Below are 23051 nucleotides of genomic sequence, written 5' to 3'. Positions count from 1 at the left end.
AACCCTCACCGATCTGTTAGAGCAGTTTCCTTAGTTCTTCAGATCTCTCTCTCTCTCTCTCTCTCTCTCTCTCTCTCTCTCTCTCTCTCTCTCTCTCTCGTGTGTGTGTGTGTGTGTGTGTGTGTGTGTGTGTGTGTGTGTGTGTGTGTGTGTGTTTCTCCTAAACTTCATGAAAATCCTTGTCCTGCACAATGTGTTAGAGGCTGGAAGTTTCTTGTTTTCCCACACTTACTGAAATGGAAATCATTCAACTTTAGGTTCAGTTCACATAAGAGCAGCTAAATTTTCAAAGTCTGAATGTATGTCATCTTTCCTTGTAAGACTCTTCCTGTTCATTTTGGTTTAAAGTAAGTCTGCTGTTGGCCAGAAAAAATATTCTAAGAATCTTTATATTACAAAAGTCTTGGGGTGTTTTCATAACACTGTGCAAATCTGACCAAACCATACAAAGCCATCGAGGGTTTATGGGTTTTATTAAAATGAAACTCTTAAATATAAGAGACATGCAATATTGATATTTCTTCCAATGAATCAAATCCTTTCTATTTCCAGTCTCCTTAAAATCACTTAACTTTCATTATGATATGACAAAAAAAATTTATAGTGAAAATCATTGGCTGGTAATGACAAGGCATTAATTTTATAGACAGCAAAAGAGGGGTCTGTCAATATTATTAAACAATTTGCTTAAATAACAAGAATAAGGAAAAGCACATAAGTTTTCCATCCCCAAATGGATGTTCATTCTACTGTATGACATTTGCATTTTGAAAAAAAAAACAATTGAATATTTTATCTCAACTAGACTCCAATTTAGCCTCATGTTTAAGCCAACCATCCCAGCAGTTGCACACAGAAGTACAGTTACAAAGATTTTCAATTTCTCTTCTCCACTCTCTTTAGTTTGCTCCATACAGGCTCCCGTCACTTCACTAGACTTCTTGAGTCATCAATGGCTTCCACATTGCTGAACTCTTTTTCCACTGACCAGTCTCCATCCTCAAGACAGAGCTTCCTCAGCCTCTCTGCCTCCAGTTTCTCTGGATGCTTCATTGGTTATCCGTCACCTCTCTAGTTAAGCATCCCTGTGCCTCAAGGCGGAGACCTCAGACCTTCTCTCTTACCCGAGTACAGTCAGTCCCTTTAGTAGTTTCACAGTCTGACAGCCCTAAACACCATCTTCATGTATGTCTTTGGGTCTGAAATTAATATCTCATTTGGGTCTGAAAATGAAATATCAAGTTTCCCCCTTGAACTCTTATGTTATATGTATGACTGTCTTCTTCCATCTCCACTTACACATCAAGAAGTATCTCAAGTTTATCCATGTTCAAAAATGAAAGCCTCGTCCTCCCACCATTTCTGAAGCCTATCTCTCACTCATTATTCTCCACCTAAGGATATGGCCATGCCACACATCTATCTACTCAAGCCAAGTCCTCAGAATCCATTTTATCTTCTGGTCTTTCCTCGTACCTCACATCCAGTGAATCATCAAGTCTTCTTGCTTTTTTCTCAAAACATCAATAGCTATCAACTCCACCCAAGGAATTCACAGTCTTCTAGCTGACCCATTTCTACTCTTTATCTGCCTTCCATTACTACCTAACAGTAGAATGATGCTGCAGATGTATATGTCAGATTGTGTCACCGATCCATTTAGAACTCAATAATGACAGTTGAAGAGATGACTCAGTGGTTAGGAACACTGGCTGCTCTTCCAAAGGACATGGGTTTGATTCCCAGCACTTACATAGCAACTCGTAATACCTCCAGTTTCAGAGAATTCAATGCCCTACAGATAGTGCATGCACATGGTATAAAGACATACATGGAGACAAAACACTTATACACATAAATTAATAGAGAAAACTCTAAAATAGCTCTCCACATCATTTGTGGTAAAAACCAAAGCCATGGAGGACTATGAATCCCTTCTTGAACAGGTCTATCATATTTCAGGCCTCATTTGCCATTTCCCCCCTATCACTTTCTGTGTCAAAGACACTCTGATGCCTCACTGTTGTTAAACATGTCGAGATAGTCTTGTCACAGGGATGTTTTACAAATTGTTCATCTGCCTATACAAGATATGCTCAATGCTCTCTCCTTCAAGAATCTGTCAAACTGAAATCTCTTCTTTTGGATGGTCCCTAGCTACTATATTTAAAATTCTAACACCCTCAGATCCACCCTAAACACCTCATGCCCTCTTCCTGCTTTTGTTTTCTCCATAGCAATCATAGGCATCAAATGCTTGTGTATATTTTAATCATATACTTTATTGCCTATGTTCCCCTTTCTACAGTAGAGTGTAAGGTCCATAATGGCAGAAGCCTTCTTTTTGGTTGTATTTTCTTTTGGCTCCTCAGTACATTAAGTAATGACTGAAACACAGTAAATAAGTGGTCAAGGAACACAGACCAGTAGGAGATACTCCAGAGAAGGAGATGTCCACTCATTAAAACACACTGTCTATTCTCATTCCTGCTGTCACTGGAAATGACCTCATAGAACAAGGGGGAAATGAAACACTGAGTAACCAGAGGGGCTGCAATCAGGAGAAACCATCAGCAATCCTCAATCTGTTCAGAGGAAAATAGGACTGAAATCTGAGCAATATTAAAAACAGCAAAACTTAGTATATACTCTAATAATTGATGACATGTTGATGAAGCTATGAAGAAACTGGACCTCATACATACAGCTAATGTGATTATAAAATGTTATAACTGCTTTGAACAGTAGCTTGCCCACCTCCTCAGCAATTAAACATATAGTTATCATGACCCAGAGATTCCACTTCTAAATACACACTCAGAAGTAATGAAAACATGTCTACACAGAAATGTGTATGTGGATATTCATAACAGTTATTCATAAAAGGGTAGGGAATATCTAAATCTCCATCATGGACCAGTGGATATAATATAAGTTATATATCATACCACGGAATATAATTTGGTTGTAGAAAGAAATGATGAACTGATACATGCTTCAATATGAATGAACCTTGAAAGCATTATGTTGACCTAAGTAATCCAGTCACAGAAGACCATATACGATTATAAATAATATCTATAGTATATAAATCCAGAACAAGAAAACCCAGAGAGACAGAAAGGTGGGTTCATGGCTTACTTAGGAGAAGAATACTTTAATCAGTGGATAGAAAATTGACAACTAAATGGCATAGGACTTTTTGGTTTTTTGGTTTTTGGTTTGTTTTGTTGTTGTTATTTTTTTAGGAGTTTTGTTTGGTTGGTTGGTTGGCTAGCTTTGATTTTTCGGGACAGGGTTTCTCTGTGTATCCCTGGCTGTCCTGGAAGTCACTCTGTAGACCAGGCTGACCTTGAATTCACAGAGATCCGCTTCCTTTGCCTCCCAAGTGCTGAGATTAAAGGCGTGGGCCACCACTGCCCAGCAGTACAGGACTTCTTTAGGGGTAAGGAAAATATTTTAAAACCAACTGATGATAGTGTCACCTATCTGTGAACATAATAGAAATCACGAAATTACACACGATAAAGGGATAAACTGTATGATTTATCCCAACAAAGCTATTACAAACTCACACAGTAGCCAGGTGTCGTGGTGCACACCTGGAATCCCAGCACCATGAATCAGAAGCAAGAGGATCATCCAAGAGTTCAAGGCCAGCCCGGCCTACATCATGAATTCCTGGAAAGCTGGGGCTACATAAATGACCATGTCTCAAAAGTAAATTAATTAATTAAAATTAATACAAGAAGCATGACTTTGGGGATTAAAAGGCTCCTTCAGTACAGCTAATCATCATTAAAAGGCCAGCTTCTGCTTCCATGAACTGAGGCAGTCTAGGGCAGCTGTGTCCCTTCCCCATGTGCTGCTGATGTTACTGGATCTTTCCTGCATGAACATCTTCTAATGAGCTTTATCACCACTCTGCCCAGGATTAGGATCTATGTTTCCCATATATTTTCAGCTACCACCATTTGTAGCCACATACCTTTCCCTGAATTGTCGTGTGGACCCACAGAATAATCATCTCCAAAGACCTAAAGACTTTATTCAAAAACCTCAGAGCATGTCCCCAAATTTACCCATTATTTCATCTAGCTACATGGGATGGTAGATATCAACAGAGCAAGCACTTCGGTCTTTAGCATCGTTACTCAAGTTCAAAGCTAGATGTTATTTCTTTCCACATTGCTTGTTTCATTCAACTGTATAAATATACACTAGAGACTAAAAAAATAATAGCCATATGTAAAATAAAGAATCACAAAATGTCACAATTACAAGTGTCCTTAGGTATGTTCAAATCCAGTTCTCTCACTTTGATATTGAAACTGAGCTGCACAAAAGGTAAACTGACTTTTCCCTGATGTCAGTAATATAATCAATCCCCATTCAAGGTCCTTCCTGTCATTCCTTCCTGATCATCAACTGAAAGAGAAAAAAATTCTCAATGAACACGCATAAGCTCGAGTACACGCATGCACACACACGAACACACGAAGAGGAAATCAGAAAAATCAGCCAATGGTAATAATCTGTTAAAGTGAATTTGAAGTTAAATGTTAATAGTGTATTGTAACTTCTATCTCTCTATCTGCAAAAATTTTTAAATACTCTTGGATAATATAAACCATTGGCCATTCTTCTCTACTTTTAATCATAATGGAAATGTAATCAATATGTACATTAAATTATAAACACAATTTTATTAAACAAGTTTAAACTGCTATTTTCTCATACAATTATTTATTTATTTTTTTGAGACAGGGTTTCTCTGTGTAGCTTTAGAGCCTGTCCTGGAACTCACTCTGTAGACCAGGCTGGCCTCAAACTCACAGAGATCCACCTGCCTCTGCCTCTCAAGTGCTGGGATTAAAGGTGTGTGCCACCATCACCCAGCTTTCTCATACAATTTAATTCAAAAGAGAAAAAAAAAAGCTCTAATTTGATAAGTCACCGGTAATTAACATGCCCAGTTTCCCCCACTTTGAATTCTGATTGTTAAACTATAGGAAAACCAAAGACAGTGTGCAGATTTTCTCACAGTTGGGAAGGCAAGGCATGTTATACAGTTTGTTAGAAAATATTTCCACATCACTCCAAACTATGGTAGTTCAGCTTCCATTTATGAGATGAAACATATTTTATGTTTTTTCCAGCAACATAATGTCATAATTTTTTTTTGGATGGAGGCAAGCAAATTGTGGTATAAATTAGCAAAATCGGTTTTTACTTTATATTTGAGCCAACTTCAGACTCATCCCTATACAGGAAATATATTTAAGCTATTCCAAAATAACAAAAACCTTGGACTGCATCATAAGTGGCATCTTGGCATCTTATAAATTGAAACATCATGACATTTGAGGTGTCTTACTGAGACAGTAGACCAGCAAATGACCATCTCACTCTTGATTCAAGTGGTAAAGCAGGACATATCTAGTCAAGGTTGAAATGCATGTGTATACTACAGAAGAAGAGAACAGTTTATTGTGGTCATTGAAGAACAAGAAAATTCCAGAAAGTTCTAGTTCCCGCTCAATGTATCCCAATGACATCTTTTTAAATAGCTGAAACATACCATATTTAATAACTAGCAGTAATTAGGGTCTTAATATGTTTGGCAAATGCACAAGGAAGAAAAAACTGAGATCTTCAACATCATGCTCTCATTGTGAAAGAGGGTATGCCAAAGTCTAGTAGTGAGAGCATTTCAAGGGCTGGCGGCGGTCGGGCGGGAGCAGTGGGGGAGGGTTTCTAAGAAACCACTGTTTTATTTCTTCCACCCAACAGCTACTTGCACTAATGAAACTCAGGTGGACACAAGACAGCGAGCCCCAGGGCTGCCCCTGTAACGCTACCCTCAACAATGACAATGTGGTCTCCTATGAGTCTCACAGAGAGGTGCTACTCTAAAAAGAAACTGAAAAGAGTAAATAGGATCATGTTACAGAGCCGCAGCAGAAACCCACAGCTTCAGGGCACAACATAAAGTTATTTTTCTCCAACGACCTTTCAAGAGCACAGACACAGCAAATCGCATGCATTTGTACTGCCTGAGACTCGGGCATATTGTTTACACACATCTGTGAATCTAACTAATGATGACCCCGTGCAAAGATGAACAGAGCCGGTTAAGAAATGAATGGCTTCTGTCTCTCATTTTCATGCCTTCAGTTCCACTCCTAGTCACTATTTAGAGACGTGTCCTTGTGTCACAGGGCAGGTTTGTTTCCCTCTTATGTGAGGTTATCCTTAGAGTGTGCCTGCTCTTAACATCCAGTGCCCTACTGTTGAATTCCATGTCCCTGTCCCAGTCTGCCTTTGCAATTAAAACAGTCTTTAGCTTTAAAATGCAACCCGGCTAACTCTTTGCTGTGGTTGCTGCTGCAGATTCCTGGGTCTGATCTTCAGAGGACCACATTTCCAGGTCAGGGCACCACTATTTAATCTCCCTCAACAAGCCATCTATTTCCATGGCTAAGCCTAGCTGAGCGCTAGGGAGGTATGAGAGGAAACCCAGATGCCAGCAAGCGAGTCTTTGTTACAACTGCATTCAGCTGCATATTTTAAAGAAAAAAAAAAAAAAACTCTTTTAAAACTTTGTGACAATAAAACAAATCCATAGCATAAGAAGTAAGAGAATTACGAATCGCAACAAATACAGAGCGTATATTCCCTTACCTGGATCATGGAAAGGCACCAAAGCAAAGTTGTAAAGAGGTCTCTTAGGTCTCTTCAAAGACGTCTCCAAAATTTTGGAAGCCCCTTCAATAACCTGAACTAAATCATCATACATGGAACCAGTCACATCAAACACAAAAGCCAGCGTGGATGCCCCCTCCGGAATCTCCTCAGTCCTGCTCTCCGACTGGGGGGTCCCATCTCCAGCTAGGGAAGAACGAAGAAGAGCCACCAGGAATACTGTACGGACCACTTCCCGGGCAATCATTTTGTCCCCCTTGTTTGCTGGCTGCTTTGCTCTTTGCCCTAAGCTCCTAAGCACTGTGCTTACTCCTCCACAGCAGGCAGAGGACTTCCTCTCTGGTGCCTCATCAGCCTTTTTGCAGTCTCTGAACTAACTCAAAGTTTGGAGCGGAGAATGAAATGGGGACCAGCCCGGAGCCCGGCTGCCTTCCCGGGCTGGGCTGAGCTGGGCTGGGCTGGGCTGGGCAGCGCCGGGATGCCGCGCCTTTTGTCCGGCTGGGTAGGTCGCGGGCTCTAGGCGGCCGCGTGCAGGGCGCTGCGAGTAGCCGTGCGCCGGCAGAGCGCGGGGTCCATGCCCCGGGGGGACGCTGCGAGCCTGCGGTGCCGCCTCTGCCGCCGCCGCGCTCCAGGCCAGCGACTGAGCCTCCCAACTTTCCACAGCTAGCCCCGCCGCCGCCGCCGCCGCCGCCGCCGCGAAGCCCGGCTCGACCTCGCCTTCTGATTGGCCGGCGTCCGTCCCTCCTCTGCGGGAGCCCCCACCCCGGAGGGCGACTTTCCCCTCGCTGAGTTCCAAGTCACTCCGGGTACCGGGGAAGCGCTCGCAATGTCAGCTCCTGTGTTCCCCTCAGAGCTATCCCCCCCACCCCACCTCCAAAAATCCCAAGGTAAACAATGGTTTTCAAGAATGTGTGGCCCCGTCCCAAATTCGGGGGCATCGCAGGAGCTAGCACAAAGGGAATGGATGCACTTTTTTTTTTTTTAAAGTGTGCAACGCTGCTACTTCAGACACTTCTCTCATAATCCCCCACCCCACCCCACCCCCAGAAGCTGAGACGCCCCAGCCCAGTTTCCTGTCCCTCGACCCACCATTCAGCCCAGCCAGAAGGGGGAGCTGGAAAATTCTCTCCTCTCGGCTGCAGCCACTGGATGGTTCTTTGATCTCCCTTGGGGAGTGTTTAGCTGAGAGGAAGGCAGGGAGGGGAGTGCTGTAGAGGCAAAGGGAAATGTAAGGAGGTGGGAGGAAAGTGGGAGACATCAAAAAGTCACAAGCTATGCTGGGGGACTAGAGAAAGAAGCTGGGTATCAATGAAACGTTGACGTCCAACAGAAAGAATGGGGGTGGTTGAAAAAGAACGAGGCATACTGAATTCATATCAGAAACCCGGGGGAGTTGTAATTTCATTATCAAGATTCACTTTGCTGAGCTGTCTAAACCCTCTGCGATGCATAGTGATGCAGAATAATATCCCCATTTCACATATCCTCTTGTACAACTATGTATCAGGTCTCAGGCAAAGATCCCCTAAAACGTTGTTCCCCTCCATGGCATTTTCTTGCCAATACTTAAGGAAATTTTACCGTGGAAAACATGACAATGTTCTTCCAAGTCGTAATTATTATATACATTTGAGCCGTATTAACAGATTTAAGGAGGTAAGCAAAGAAAGTCAGTCATGAGCTAATCATTCTTTGTTTCCCTTTAATAAATGCTTTTTCCCTCCCTGGAAAGGGGGTCATTGCATGCAAGTATACAAAGAGCACACAAGTAGCTTTGTGCTGCCTGGGACTGAGTGTATGAGACCACCCTCCAACAGCGGGGGCAGCCTGAGGAAGGGCCAGCTCCCACCAGCTTTTTATGCTCTCTAACTGTCTTCCCTTTCAGCTCCACCAGCTGTGGAACTTGAGTTTATGATATCTATAAGTCATGTCACTTAAAGGAAGCACACGGGCCATTTGGGCTGGGTGGGAATATGAGGAGAGGGGGAGAATGTGTTTCCTGTCCAAGGAGTATTTAGAGAATGTTGAATGCTCTTTGAGGAGTCCATTCCTTTGTTTATTTAAAAAGGATTTCATTCTAGGTCATAGAGATCTGAGCTATTCCAGGTGCTCAGGGAGGTGGGTGAGTACTGCATTCGACCGACAACCTCGGTGCTAAGTCCTGCATGCTGCTTATTAGCTGTGACGTTTAGCAAGCTGCCTACACTTTCCCTACCTTCTTTTATTCACTTGTGAATGGAAATGGTGGCCCTCGCCTAATCAGGATTAAATGATCTATAAATGTTCCAGAATGCACTTGGGGGAAAAAAAAGATGATGTTGGGTAATTGACTGTTCAACAAATGTCAAGCTGATTTCTTTAATGGTGTTCAAATTCTCTAGACCCTTACTGATTTCTGCCCAGTGTGATCAGTTATTGAGAACAGCATTGAAATATAGGACTCTGCAGATTTGTCGTCTTCTCGAAGTTCTGTGAGTGCATTTTGAAGCTTTGTAAACAAATGTAGTTGGTATTATGTCCCCTCGATTGATAAACATATCTTTAGCATTATGAAGCAAACTTCGCTTTCATTGGTACTATTCTTTGATCTGAAATATACTTTGTCCGATATTAATACCATCATTCTAACTTTCCTTTGACTAATATTGGCATAGTGTGTGCTTTTACCCTTTCATTTTTAGCCTATCTGTGTCACTATATGTAAAATGTGTTGCTTGTACACATCATACGACTGAGTCTTTTTAAAATTCCAACCCAACAATCTCTGTCTTTTTATAAGTATAGTTAGTCCGTTTACATTCAGTGGGATGAAGGGTATGGTTGCACTTAAAACGATCACCTTTCTATTTGGTGTCTCTCTGTTCTTTGTTTGCTTTTTCCTAGTTTCCCACCTTATTTTGGATTGACTGGTGATTTGTATTATATCTCCATTGCTAGATTATTAACTATTATCTTTTGGTTAGTGGTTGCTCTAGGGTTTCTAATCTGTATCTCTAATTGATCACAGCTTCCCTTCAAGTATATTACACATTACTTCATGTAGAAAAACCTTGGACTGTGACTGGGCAAGTAGCTCAGAAGTAGAGTGCTTGCCTGGCACCAGGGAGACTCTGACTTTGACCTCCAGCACTAGAAAGAGAGAGAGCGAGAGTCATATGCTTCCAATACACACCTCCTGAGCCACTTTGCTGTTATTATACCTATTTTAATTTAAAGTGGTGCTTTTTTAAGTTCCACAGTACTTTCTGTGATATAGTTCGACTAGAAATTGGTTGTCCCACTTTTGTGCATTTGAAAGTCTTTATTTAACCTTTTTTAAAAAAATTAAAAGGTAGAATTTCTTAACTGATACGGTTTGTTTTTTGTTTTTTGTTTTTTTTTTTCTGGTGCTTTCTTTCACTCTATTTCCAGTGAGCAATCTCTGTCATCTTTCCATATGCTCCTCTGTATGAACCAGGTCTTTTCCTCTTGGTGGTTTTAACAGTCTTATTGTTAATCATTGTTGGTAGAACTTTGATCATAGGCCTTGATACTGTTCGCCTTGTGTTTCCTGTACTGGGAGGTTTTGAACTTCTTCTATCTCTCATCATCGAATTTGGATATTATGGAACATCACTACTTTTTCTGTCTCCTACCTCACCTTCCTTTGGGAACCTCAAGGAGATATGTGCAAGAAGCACGAAGTTGTTCCTCTTCTCACTGATAATTCTGTTCCTTTTCCTTAATTATTACTTTTTTTTCCTGGTTTCATTTTTTTTTTATAGTTTCTATACTGTCTCTGTAAGGCTTTCTTAGTCTATTCTTTACTGTCTAATATTCCAGTGGTTCCTCTCATATACTTTTCTGCACAAATGTTGCAGTTTTCATCCGTCTCCAGGAGTTCAATCAAGATCCTCTTAAAGCCTTTGCTGTCTCACTTTCAATCAATGCAGGTACAGTAGTTGGTAATCGCTTGGTAACCCTAACAACTGTCTCGGTGCATGGTTTGCTTTTTTCTCAGGATTCAGAATCTTGAGATACCAAACGTCGTCAGTTTTACTTTGAGGGGTACTAGATAGCTCAGGACTCTTCTAACTACTCCTGAACTTTGTTCGAGGATGGAGTTAAGAGTTTTGGAAACAGTTTTATCTTGTTTTTAGAATTTACTTTTTGACTTTTTAGATATAACCAAAACAGTTTTCTGTCTAGAACTAATTATTCCCCATAACTAAGAACAGATCTGTGTCTTTTGCCCCAATACTCTGCAAATCATGACCAGTGAGAATGGATCACCTTTCTACCCCATTCATTCACCTTTCTTCTTGAAGAACAGCCTTTAGATGCCTGACGGTTTTGAGGATTGAGTAGCTAGTAGCCTTTAGCCATGGCCATGTTCACAAAGCGCTCATATAGGCTTCCTCCTTGCTTTATCCTCCACTCCTTTTCCCTACCACAACTTACGCCTTCCTTTTTGCTTTCTGGGGATCTTTGGGTGATGTTCTCATGGACTGGGATAGCTAAAATAGTTTTAGAAATGACTTAATGTGACCTGATGCTGAATAACAGAACTGGTGAGAACTGGCGGCACATTTTCATCCCTGGGGACCGTCACCTTGAAGCCCCTTAGGTGTGTCTTTCCTGAGCCGTGGGTGTTTTCCTAACATGGACATACTGGCTCTCTGCAAACCTCTAAAGTTCTCTATCTACATGGCACCTTTTAGTATTGTCTCCTACACATTCTAGCAAAAGCTCGGGCAGTCTAATAGCCCCCACTGGGGTCCTGCTTCCACTCATCTTCAGAGACCTGGGAATTCTTCCAAGATGGTAGACGAAGGAAAGCTATAGGTTCTACCTCAGTAGTTTTCCATTTCTGTGCGATTGCTTTCTTTTTTCAGAGAATACGATGAAATGGTGCCCATGATGTGTTAGCCCAGTATCTAGCAATACTCTTAAAGTTTAATTTTATTCACCATCATATTTAAATGGCTTTGAGTGCTTGAATCCATGTGCACTTACAGTAAGAATACAAGGCATGAAAGGCAATAGATAACTAAAGAGGCTGCTTATTTGTTTATGGAATGTCTCCAGTAGCTGTTACTGCTTGGATATTGACTGCCTCCCACTGGCTTTGCCCTCAGCATGCGGTGCATTTGGAGATGATGGAAGTGAGAAGGGACAACAGGAAGTAATACCTTCTGGAAGGAAGATAGATCAGTGGATGTTTGTCCTTGAAGGAGATATGGGAACCTCAACCCCTCCCTGTTTCTTTCATTTCTCTGCTTTCATAAGGTGGGCAATGTCCTCTGCCTTGAGCTCTACCCTGAAACTGCATCTCCCCAGGGGCCTGAAAAATACAGTAGGCCATTTGAACATGGGCTGGGACCTACAAAACTGACCCAAGCTAAGCCTTCCCTTCTGGTGAGTTTACTCTCTCGTGTATTTTGTTAGAACGATTGAAAGCTAATTAGCACACAGCTTCTGTACCGTTCTGAAACAAGTGTATGGTAACACTTCAGACTGTGCTGAATGTCTGTAGGACACTACTGTTAGAAAGAGGGAGAACACAAAAAGGAATATTCGGTTCTTCAAAGACATTTTTATTTGTACATGCATTTATACAGAGACATGCATGCACGCACCTTCTATAATCTTAGATGTGTCTCTCTACCTTGCCCTTCTGCATTTCATGATCCAGGCCTTGGATAGAGCAAAGGCCTCCATGAGCCCTGTCATTCCTTTCAATAGAATCTGATTCTTGTTGAAATGTAGGTCTCCAGAAACAAGCCAGCACACTAGACTGAAATTTTATTTATTCTTTAGAGTGAATGAACACCTCAATGCATAGTTTGGCAGCAATCACTTGAGAAAAACTAAGATTATAAGTCGAGAAAAAGTAAGGTAGAAAAGTTGCACCTCCCAGGTTGAAGGTAGGAAGAGATAGGCCAAAAAATAATTGTAGAACAGTGATGTTCAGATCAGAGTATTTCTCAGAAAAAAAAAATACATTCTAACCTGTTCTCTGCCTTTGCTATTAAAAAGTATATACAGTTGGAAAGACCAAGTCTGTGGATCATATTTTAGTCTTTGTTTCAGCCCTGTCATTTATCTGCAGGACACACAAGTAATGCCTAAAACTCTTCTGGCTATAACTCTCCTAGAGTCTTGCCCAAAGATCCCTAGAATGTAAAGGAGGTACAGGCTGCCGTCAGCGAAAGGAAAGGAGGTCCAGCCTATGAGTGCCCTATGAAGCCCTCTTGCTGTGGGCTCATATACAATCCTACAAAACTATCAAGTATCTAAAACCTGTTCTTGAGAGAGAAAGAAGAGTAGAGGGTGAAAAGGGGGAAGTCCATATCCACTGAGACCCATCCCCACTGGTCAAAGTCCGTGAATACTTCGGGCTCTCGCATACAAGGGTACTGACCTGGTTTGCATGGCATCCTGCACCAAGACATCAACAGACAAACACAGGACAATACAACAAGCCTATGGTGAAGGCTGAGGCAAAAAACTGTGCAAGTATAGCTATGTGAACTTGATCAGAACCTGGGCAGAACCCTGAGTCAGATGCAGCCAAGGAGATAAAAGGAATGAGTAAGAGATGGCCAATAAGCTGACCTAACCCAAAGAATTCTTGGATGCTATCCAATATTATCCCTTATTTGACAGCACAGTAAACTTCCTGAACCTAGCTCTGCTGTCTATGACTGCTAAGCTCTACTTGGTGATTTACTTATCCATTTATCATGAAGTTTATTGAGGGGCTGGAGAGAAGGCTCAGTGGTTAAGAGCACCGACTGCTCTTCCAGAGGTCCTGAGTTCAATTCCCAGCAGCCACATGGTGGCTCACAACCACTTGTAATGAGATCTGGTGCCCTCTTCTGGCCTGCAGGGACACATGCAGGCAGAATACTGTATACATAATAAACAAATAAATAAATAAATCTTTAAAAAAAAAAAAAGAAATGTATTGAAAGTCAAGCATGGTGGTTCACACTCAGGGGGCTGAGGTAGGATTATTGCAATGAGTTAGAGGCCAATTTGGGCTACATAGTAAATTCAAGGTCATCCTGGGTTACCTACTGGGAGTCCTGTCTGGCCGAAAGAAAGAAAAAGAGGAAGAAAAAAAAAGATCAAAGGCCAAAAGAAAAAAATGAAAAACGTTTGCTCTTGTTATTTGTGCACAACTCATGTGAAGTATTAGACAAAGAATATCCATTCCCTGTTCCCAAGGAATAGTCTAGTATAGAAGAGAAAATTATAGGATGCTTTAAGAGATAAAATCCAGCACCCTAAGAAACCACACAAGGCAGGCACGTACCTTAGGAAAAGCAGGTCGGACAACCATCCCAAAGTACAGCAGATGGAGTAAGTGTAGAAATCACCAGCATTAGTTAGGGATGTGGGTCAGGGGTTAAGGACATGACCTTTCCTAGGCCTGCACATCTGGTTGGAATGTGGGGTCATTGCAACAGGAATCCCAGCATTCATCATCAGCTGTGAAGGTTTGGGTTACATCTTGAAGGCACGTAAAGACACTGAAGGATTTTAAGCTAAAGAACAAATATTTAGTCAGACTTGAGCACATCACTCAAATTTTGAAAGATGGAGTAAGAGATGTGAATTAAAAAAAAAGATAAGAGTATGTTGCATCCATAGTAATAACAGCCTCCTCCGTCTCAGGAAATTAGAACTTGCCAAGTTTGACATCTTGCCCAAGTCAAGGATACAGAGAGGTGGTCTCCTGTTCCAAGCCTGAGCTCTCCACTTCTCTCCAGTGCTGCCCTCTGGCTGTATCGTAGGAGTCATGTATAATACAAGGAGTCAATACGTCAATAAGTCATGTATAATACAAGGAGTCAATAAGTCAATAAGTCATGTATAATACAAGGAGTCAATAAGTCAATAAGTCATGTATAATACAAGGAGAGGCTGTGACAACAAGAGAAAAATTATTTGCAGCTTTTAGTTGCCTTTAATGACAGTAGCTGGGAATGGAAGTCTAAAATAAAGAATCTCCAAACAGCCTTGAAAACTCTAAAGGCAGAAACAGAGACAAGTGGAAAAAACAAAAGGATGCCTAGACCTACCTCAGACCCCCTGAGAGTTCCCAGAGGCTGGGGTGGGAACGGAGACGGGCTACAAACACCATAGCAGATTTTGCCAGAACATGCAGCAGATGATTGGACATGGCCAGTTTCTTGCTAACAATCACCAAATCTGTCTCAAAAGTCTTTACCTGTGTCCTCATTAGTTATGTTCTGTGTGAGGGGGAGGGAGATAAAGTGTATGAGAACGCACCTTTTTCTTAATGAGTCCTGCACATTTACAGGACTCAATATAAAGATCTCTCCCATTCTGTGTTTACCCTTGAACTTCTTCTGTATGCCCTGAAGCAGACAAGGATGTTTGGTGGTTAAGTATTTTACATGCTCCTCTAATTGGAATCATCAGTCACACTGGGCCTGATAAAGCCTAGCTCGGGCATACACTGACTTAATTAGAGCTGTGAATGATTCTATAGCCTTTTGCAAATCTCTAAATGGCTTCATGTCATCCTCAGTGATCCTTCCCCAAATGCCTGCTTCTCTATGGAAGAAGGCCCAGCACTGTTTTATGTTTACTTTAGCACATTTCTACAGAGTAAGTAACTTGCAATTACCATTGAATTAAGTACAGAAGACTTTTGTATCGGCCATAGAGATTATAATTGGCACTGCAGTTACACACACACACACACACACAAAAAAAAAAAAATTAAAGTTAGGTTTGTCCTTCCCTTGTCTCCCTTAAGAAGGTAATAAAAGGACAGAAAGCCATCGTGTGTGTGTGTGTGTGTGTGTGTGTGTGTGTGTGTGTGTGTGTGTGTGTTGTAACTGGAAAATTAATCACATCAAATATTCTCTATACTAATCAAGTTATAAGTCTGGAATGGACTTATATAAAACAGATGGTTTCCATTCTTGCTCTCCTTGGGTACGAATGTCAAGAGAAGAAAGCACAGAATAGCTATGTCATGGCGTACTTGGAGGAATGTAACACTTTGCTTTTACTCTTTTTAATGAAGCCACAAAGTCTGTGGTCAGGGAGGGGAACAGGCCAAAGCGGGGAAGCACTAGGGGGCCTAATCTTCCAGACCTTATATAGACAAAATTCTTTTTCTTCAGTGATGGAGCAGGAAATGTGCTGCGTCAGGAAGAGGGAACAGGCTCCGGTAGGAGGGAGCAAATGTCTGGAAGCTTGTCCCCGGTGACTGGGCTGAGACCCTGGTTTTCTAAGGTTTGTGACTCTGGTCTGTGTTTCAGCCATAGCCTGCTCTGTAAGGACTCAGCTCTCTACTTCCCTTCTTCTGGAAATAAACACCAAGAGATCTACAGGCTGTTCTCACAATACTTCAGGAAGGATCCTATAAAACCTAATTCAATGTCTAATGAGGAAAATAGGCCCATGTGTTAAAAACTCGGTCACCAGCTTCCAGGGGTATAACCTTGGGAGGTGGTGCATTGTGGGAAGACGTTAGGTCATTGAAGGATGCCCTTGAAGAGGCTACTGAGAATCTGGGTTCTCCTTTCTCTCTTTCTCTGGCTCCTGGCAGCCCTGGGATGATCAGCATCTTCTATGTGCTCTCAAGTGAGCCGCCGCACCCCTGCAGGCCCAAAGCAACAGAGCCGAGCAACAGTCGGCTGAAACCCATGAACCCACCAGCCAAAATCAATCTTTCTTCTTTAATGTTGGTTATCTCAGATGTCCTGTCACAGCAGCATAAAGCTAACAAAGGACCTTCGTTAGCCAGAGAGAAGACTGGGGTTGAGAGAGTGGTTTGCCTGAGATCCAAAAAGAGACGCTTGAGACAGGGCTGTAGTTTATTGGTCCCTCCTGATTGTCATCGTCACCTCACCTGAGGAACCACCTGACACTTGTTAAGTTCTAAGTACAACCCAGGCACTATTTTGGAGCTTGATACACAGTGACAGACTCGACCACTTTTACTCTTTATTCCAAAACTATGAGGTAATCAAAATAATAATCTTCGTAAGAGAAAGTGAAAAAGGACACACAACAGTGAGGTCACCTGTCTGACTTACCACAGCTTGCCTTTCTCATCATTTTTATTTCCTGCCTCCAGTCCAGACTGTCCCCATCATTTTGTTGTAAAATTGAAATTGGTGGTGGTAACACTTAGAATATAGAGTTACTTTATATGATATTACAGGGCTTCGTCATGCACTATTGCAGACTGCTCAGAAGACAATGATGCTCCTTTTTTTTTTTTTTCTTTTTTATTTTTCAAGACAGGCTTTCTCTGTGTAGCTTGGCGCCTTTCCTGTATCTCGCTCTGTAGAGCAGGCTGGCCTCGAACTCACAAAGATCTGCCTGCCTCTGCCTCCCGAGTGCTAGGATTAAAGGCGTGCGCCACTACCGCCTGGCTGATGCTCCATTTTTAATTTATTTTGATGTGTGAATTACTCGTGAAGTAGTCTTTGACTTTGGGCCTTTCCTCCTGCTCAGCATTTTTCTGAGTTCTCTTTCATATTAGTTATAAATTAAAGCTAATTTTATATTTCTACCACAATGCCGTGAATTCCTTTGAAATAAGGGCTGCATTTCATTCATTCTAATGCAGTAGGAATTCAATAATGGTTCTGTGAAGAACTGCTGAATTCACTGTGATTCATAGCAATGACAATGGTAACTTTATGTGAGGACTTCAAGCATATTCTTAGACATAAATGTAATTATGTGCATGAATGCATCTGATATTCCCAACAACTTTGTAAGATGAGTATTTCCATAACCATTGTGAATATGAACAAACAATACTCAGGATGACAAGACGGAATCAGTGCTGTGTGGACAGCCAGAAACAGAACCTAGGCCTTTTGATATGATTACCAGCATGATCTATTGTCATAAAGTTACTTTATAATTAGGCTGTCCATGAAATTCCTGAAGAGCCAAATATTCCAAAGAGCAAGTTGATGAAATCATCTTGTTTAGGTGAAACCTCATCACTTACCTTCAAGTAAGTAATCATGTGCTCTAGAAGTTAAAATAATTTAGCAGAATATACTAAAGTTAAAATGAAATCTCCTTAAGAAAAACAATAGTATGAACTAATGCCTGTATTCTGGGGCAAATCCTCATAACCTGTGACCACCTCCTGTTGACCACATGGTCTATTTTTAAAGGGCATTAATATGTTACAGTATGAATTTCTTGATGTTCCTTGAACAATATGGAAAATTATTCGAATTCGGGTAGTATTCAATAGTATACAGTGGTATATAACCCATTTCCTATTGACATCTTTATTCAGATATGTTTTAAAAGAATAATCCTTCTTTCTTCTCTTTCTACAGATTTACCTCTGGGTCTTCAAAATAATGTTCTTCCTAGGCTCAGGATTTCATCATGCTCTCAAGAATCTCATCTTATGGAGTCAGAAAGGGGTTTTGAAAATCAGAACACTTACTATTCTAGACAGCTGGGAACCTAGCCTAACTTAGAAGAACAGAAGAAACCTACCTTTGTATCTTACATTCCAATGGGAGCTCTTTGTCAGAAAAGCTTCCCCTGAGTTTTTTCTAAAGCTGTTTGAGACTCTTTCCTCTTGCTCTGTTTTCAGAAAAGCTACAGCTGCTTACAGCATTCCGCTATTTCCCCCATACTAATTAATGAAAGGAGGAATGAGCTGGACCCCTTCCAACTGCCTTTACTTTTTTGTAAAGAGCTCAGTCCTGTTTAAATCACATTAATGAAGACAGCGAATAACTCCAGGGGTCTCTGAAGAAATAAGAAATGACACCAGAGACCAGCCGCTCTTCTTCTCTCCCTTCCCTTTTATTTTCAATCCACACTGGTTAAAACAATTTTAAGTAAAAAATTGTCTCCAGAAACCTCGAGTGATGAACCTGCGGTGATTGAGTGGATTGGATTGTGGATACTACCACTCTGCTCTAGTAGGTAGGGTGAACCTGGGAGAGCGGAGCCCAAAAATGAAGCGGACTGAAGTCTCATGCCATAGCCAACTTTATTCAGAGCACCAGAAAATGTATACTCTGAGGGTTAAGAGTCACATGAGTAAATTGTCCAATCACAGGGACAAGCCACACATGACAAAATATGTTTTTCCATGGAGGCATATAAACACATAACAATAGCCTGTTTTAATGAATAATCTAAAGCAAACTCGCTACCATCCATTATTCCTGGGAGGGGCACAAAAGCATGGTCCGAGAACAATTCTGTGTTTTGAAGAAACTGAGGTCACAAGACCCTTGTCTTGTTTTCTTGTAGTTTTGTCACAAGCACTCAGAATTCTCCTCACATGACTCTATTCTGGGACCGTGTTTACAAGTAAGTATGACCTCATGCAGATACATATAAATAAATAGACACATGCACATTAGTGTGTGCATACATTTTCTTTCTCAGTTAGCTGAAAACCTCTAGAAACAATGGCATCCAGCATGACTAAACATACCGAGAACCCAAATCTTTGACAAGATTTTCTTTATCATAAAAAAAGGAAGCAGTAACTTTGGAGAAATGATTTATTTGAAGGCTGGAGCAGGAAATATATGACATGAACCCAGTGTATCTTATAGGGTCAGAAATTAAGAAACTTAAAAAAAAAACAATACATAATAGAGTTCATCACAAGGGACAAAAATTAAAAGACTTTCCAGTTATCAAAACTAGAAAAAAGTTGAGCAATGCAATGAACATCACAACATTAAAGTATAAAATAAATGTACTGAGGACACAAAGATAGAAATAAATAATTGAAAGGAAGCCACTGGGCGTGGTGGCACCTGTCTGTAAACCCCAGGACTCAGGAGGTACAGTCAGGGAGATCAAGAGTTCAAGGCCAGTTTTGGCTAGAAACAATTTTGGGGTCATCCTGAACCATAGAAAAACCTCTCTCAAATAGCTAGCAAATTTAATGAATTAACTTGAAAAATCTCACACATGGAAAAAAATTGCAAGTATTATAACTAGATTCTCCCTGCTCAAGAAGATAAGGGATAAATATCTATCCCATAAGTGTGCACTACAGATGGATTTGCTCCCAAATAATATGATAAAGAACAAGGAAGAGCTGAACTTCAGGGAGAGACCCAGCAAAGGCTACCTTTGACAAACGGCTGAGATTAAGATCAGCAGTGAATGTTCATGCTGATATGTCCTCTCAACACTGGAGAAGAAAAGCATCTCTGGTCTTCCTTCCAAGAACATTCCCAAGACTTCTTGTCACTGTTTCAAGAAGTTTAATGTGTAACGTAGTATCCTGAATGGAACACGAACCACAAAATACAAAAATTCAAAATGCAAATAAAGCATCAGGTTTGGTTAATGATGGTGGACTTGTGTTGCTCCCTGTGCTGGCTCGTTTTGACTTCAGCTCGACACAACCACGAGTCATGTGGGAAGAGGAAACTTCGACTGAGAAAAGGCCCTCACCAGATTGGCCCGTGGGCAAATTGTGGTGAGTTTTCTTCAATGCTGATGGATGGGGGAGGGTCCAGCTCACTGTGGTCAGTGCCGCCCAAGGGCAGGTGGTTCTGGGCCCTACAAGAAAGCAGACGGACAAGCCATGAGCAGCTCCTCCGTGGCCTCTGCTTTAGTTTTTTGCCTCCAGGTTCCTGCAGTGCTTGAGTTCCTGCCCTGGCTTTTCTCCGTGTTACCTGGAAGTGCAGGATGAAACAAACCCTTTCCTCACCAGGTTGCTTTGGTCGGGTGTCTCATCACAGCAACAGAAACCCTAAGACAATCCCCTAGTTGTAAAAAGTACAGCTTACCTCGGTGCACGCCATTAATCCCAGCACTCGGGAGGCAGAGGCAGGCGGATCTCTGTGAGTTTGAGACCAGCCTGGTCTACAGAGTGAAATCCAGGACAGGCACCAAAACTACACCAAGAAACCCCGTCTTGGGGGGAAAAAAAAGTACAGCTTACCAGTATAAGATGTCAGCAATACGGGAACTGGGTTTAGGGTCTGTGTGAATTTACTCTTGTCTATATGCCTCTATAAATCTAAAACAGTTATAAAATTCAAAGTTTATGCATAAAATTAAAGAAACTGTAAGAAGTAGCCCTAAAATATCATAATGAGATATAAATACTAGGACATCAAAGGCAAAAGTTTTTTCTGTCTCAGTTGTCTCCCATATAATGAAGTGAATTAAATAGGCCATCACAGATCATGAGTGTGCTTCACAGATTGGAGGAAGTCTTATACTTTGAGGACAGAATGTTTGAAAGAAATTTGGTTGGACCTAGTGGAACTCAAACTGAAAATACCATGTAACATAAACGTGGCAAGTGTATCCTAAAATAGTAATACTAATGTTACTCACTGTCACCTGGCCATTCATTACCATGAAAACGAGGCTGAGAGAGTCTACCCTAAGGTTATGCAAACACTAAGACTGGAAATAATTTGTGATATATATATATGTTTTACTCAGAGTGATTGCTAATGGGACTAGTCAGTAGACCACAGATCAGTTAGTTCGACTATATTTGTAAGTTCCTGCTCAGTGAAGGGACTCTAGCAAGCCCAACCATGGCAAACATGGCTCTGGCAGGCCTTACCCTTCTCCCCCATTCCCTCTGCCCTGCTCAAACCCTTAGATGACATTCCTAAAGCGAGCCACCAAGGTCCATTCCCTAGTTTGGCCACTTCCTCCTCCTGAGGCTGAGCACCAAGGTCCAGCTATCAAAGTATTGAAGTCCAGCAATCAAAAGCCCCCTTTGGCTACCCTAATTAACATGGCCAATTAAAATGAAACATCTCATCCTAACATGGGGTTTCCCCTTTTACCTTTCTAAACTGCTATTATCCTGTGGGCCACGTCTGTCTCCTTTCTATCCAGAGGTAGTCCTTTACCCCCCCCACACACACACACACACAAATATCCAAATATCCCTTCCCCCTATGCCCTGTTCCTTTCCCCCCTTCTTCCTCATCCTCTACCTCCTGCCTTTGTTTCTAATTCCCTGCCCTCTGTCTCTCTGGGGCAAATGAGTCTCCTTTGTGCCAAGAACTTGGTCTTGGGTATCTTTTGCCATCCCTTCACTCCGTGTGTGCCTCTTGCCTGGAAACTGTTAGTGCAGCCCTAGAGCATGCCTAGAGCAGCATGGACTCAAACCCTTCCTACAGAAACTGTTTAAACAACGCAGCTTATGACTGGAGATGGGGGGGGGGTGTTGTTTCCTGGCTGAACTTGACCGGCATGACCCCAGGCAAGGAACCTGAGCAGAGGCAGAGCGAGCTCTCCCAAGCATGGTTCTTGTCAGAAAACTTCAATATGATTTGATGAGCTAATTTCAGCCAAAGCCTCCCACTTCCACCGAAGTTGAGCCCACTTGGAGACGATGTGATGGACAGTCGAAGGATTTCCACTCATTTCTTTAGCTGAGACTTAGAAGATGGGGGGGGGGGGGGGTTGACCAGGAAAGTTTAAAAGTGTGTTAGGAAAAGTTGCTTCCCACTTGTCTTGTACTTAGTGCCTTAAGGTTGACTTTCTCAAAACAAATGCACAGTGAACTGGCGCAGGCATTAAAATTCATTCTGTCATCCCTGACGGGCATTCCTGAATGCCAAATATTTAGCTATAGCCTGAAACTAAGAATATAAAATTAGAAACATATTTAACAGATGTTGAAAAGAAACAGGCATCGTGCCAAGTAATGCAAGCTTCCAATGTGGCTGCTATCAGCCTATGTAACACAATGATAACGAAATAAGGATATAATTACAAATTAAAAATCAACAAAAATAAGGTTGGTTTTTTGTTTTGTTTTGTTTTGTTTTGTTTTTAATTGGGCTGGGAAATGGCTCAGTCAGTAAAGTGCTTATCTCGTAAGCATGAGCACGTGAGTTTGATACCCAGATCTTCAGAGGGAAAAAGAAAAGCAGTGACAGGGATATGACTCACTGGAACTTACTGGACAGTTAGCCCGGCCAATGTAGCCAGTTCTAGGTCAATGGAAGACCCAGTTTCAAGAAGCAAATAAATAAACATGGCTAGTGCCTGAGGAATAACACCAGAGGCTGCCCTCTGGCCTACACACACACACACACACACACACACACACACACACACACACACACACACATATTCAGATATCCGCTAACAACTCCCCTTATATCTCCCCTAATTCAGATTTTGAAAATTACATCCTTTTCCTGACTTTGGCTTTGTCAGGTGGCTTATTATCTAACTCAACCAACAACTGATAAACATTGTTTCCATTTCTCTTTTCCAAAAGTCCAGTCTAGACAAATACAGTTGCCAAGGCACATGAAGCCTTGGTCTGTACAATAGAAAGCCAGCGGCAGGCATTCGTCTGAAGGAAGGCA

General features: G+C 41.6%; 1 protein-coding gene across 1 annotated transcript in view; it reads right to left on the bottom strand.

Annotated features, from left to right (window-relative positions):
- The window catches only part of Hmcn1 (hemicentin 1), a 435413-nt gene extending 428398 nt beyond the window's left edge, over window positions 1–7015 (bottom strand). The window contains exon 1 of the mRNA XM_059280181.1: window positions 6685–7015. Coding sequence (XP_059136164.1) covers window positions 6685–6952 — 268 coding nt within the window. The 5' untranslated portion in view covers window positions 6953–7015. The remainder of the gene's footprint in view (window positions 1–6684) is intronic.
- Window positions 7016–23051: the final 16036 nt, after the last annotated feature.

The sequence above is a fragment of the Peromyscus eremicus genome, chromosome 15 (assembly GCF_949786415.1).
Source record: "Peromyscus eremicus chromosome 15, PerEre_H2_v1, whole genome shotgun sequence".
NCBI lineage: Eukaryota > Metazoa > Chordata > Mammalia > Rodentia > Cricetidae > Peromyscus > Peromyscus eremicus.
The sequence above is the reverse complement of the archived record's forward strand: the minus strand, read 5'-3'. Positions and strand labels throughout refer to the sequence as shown.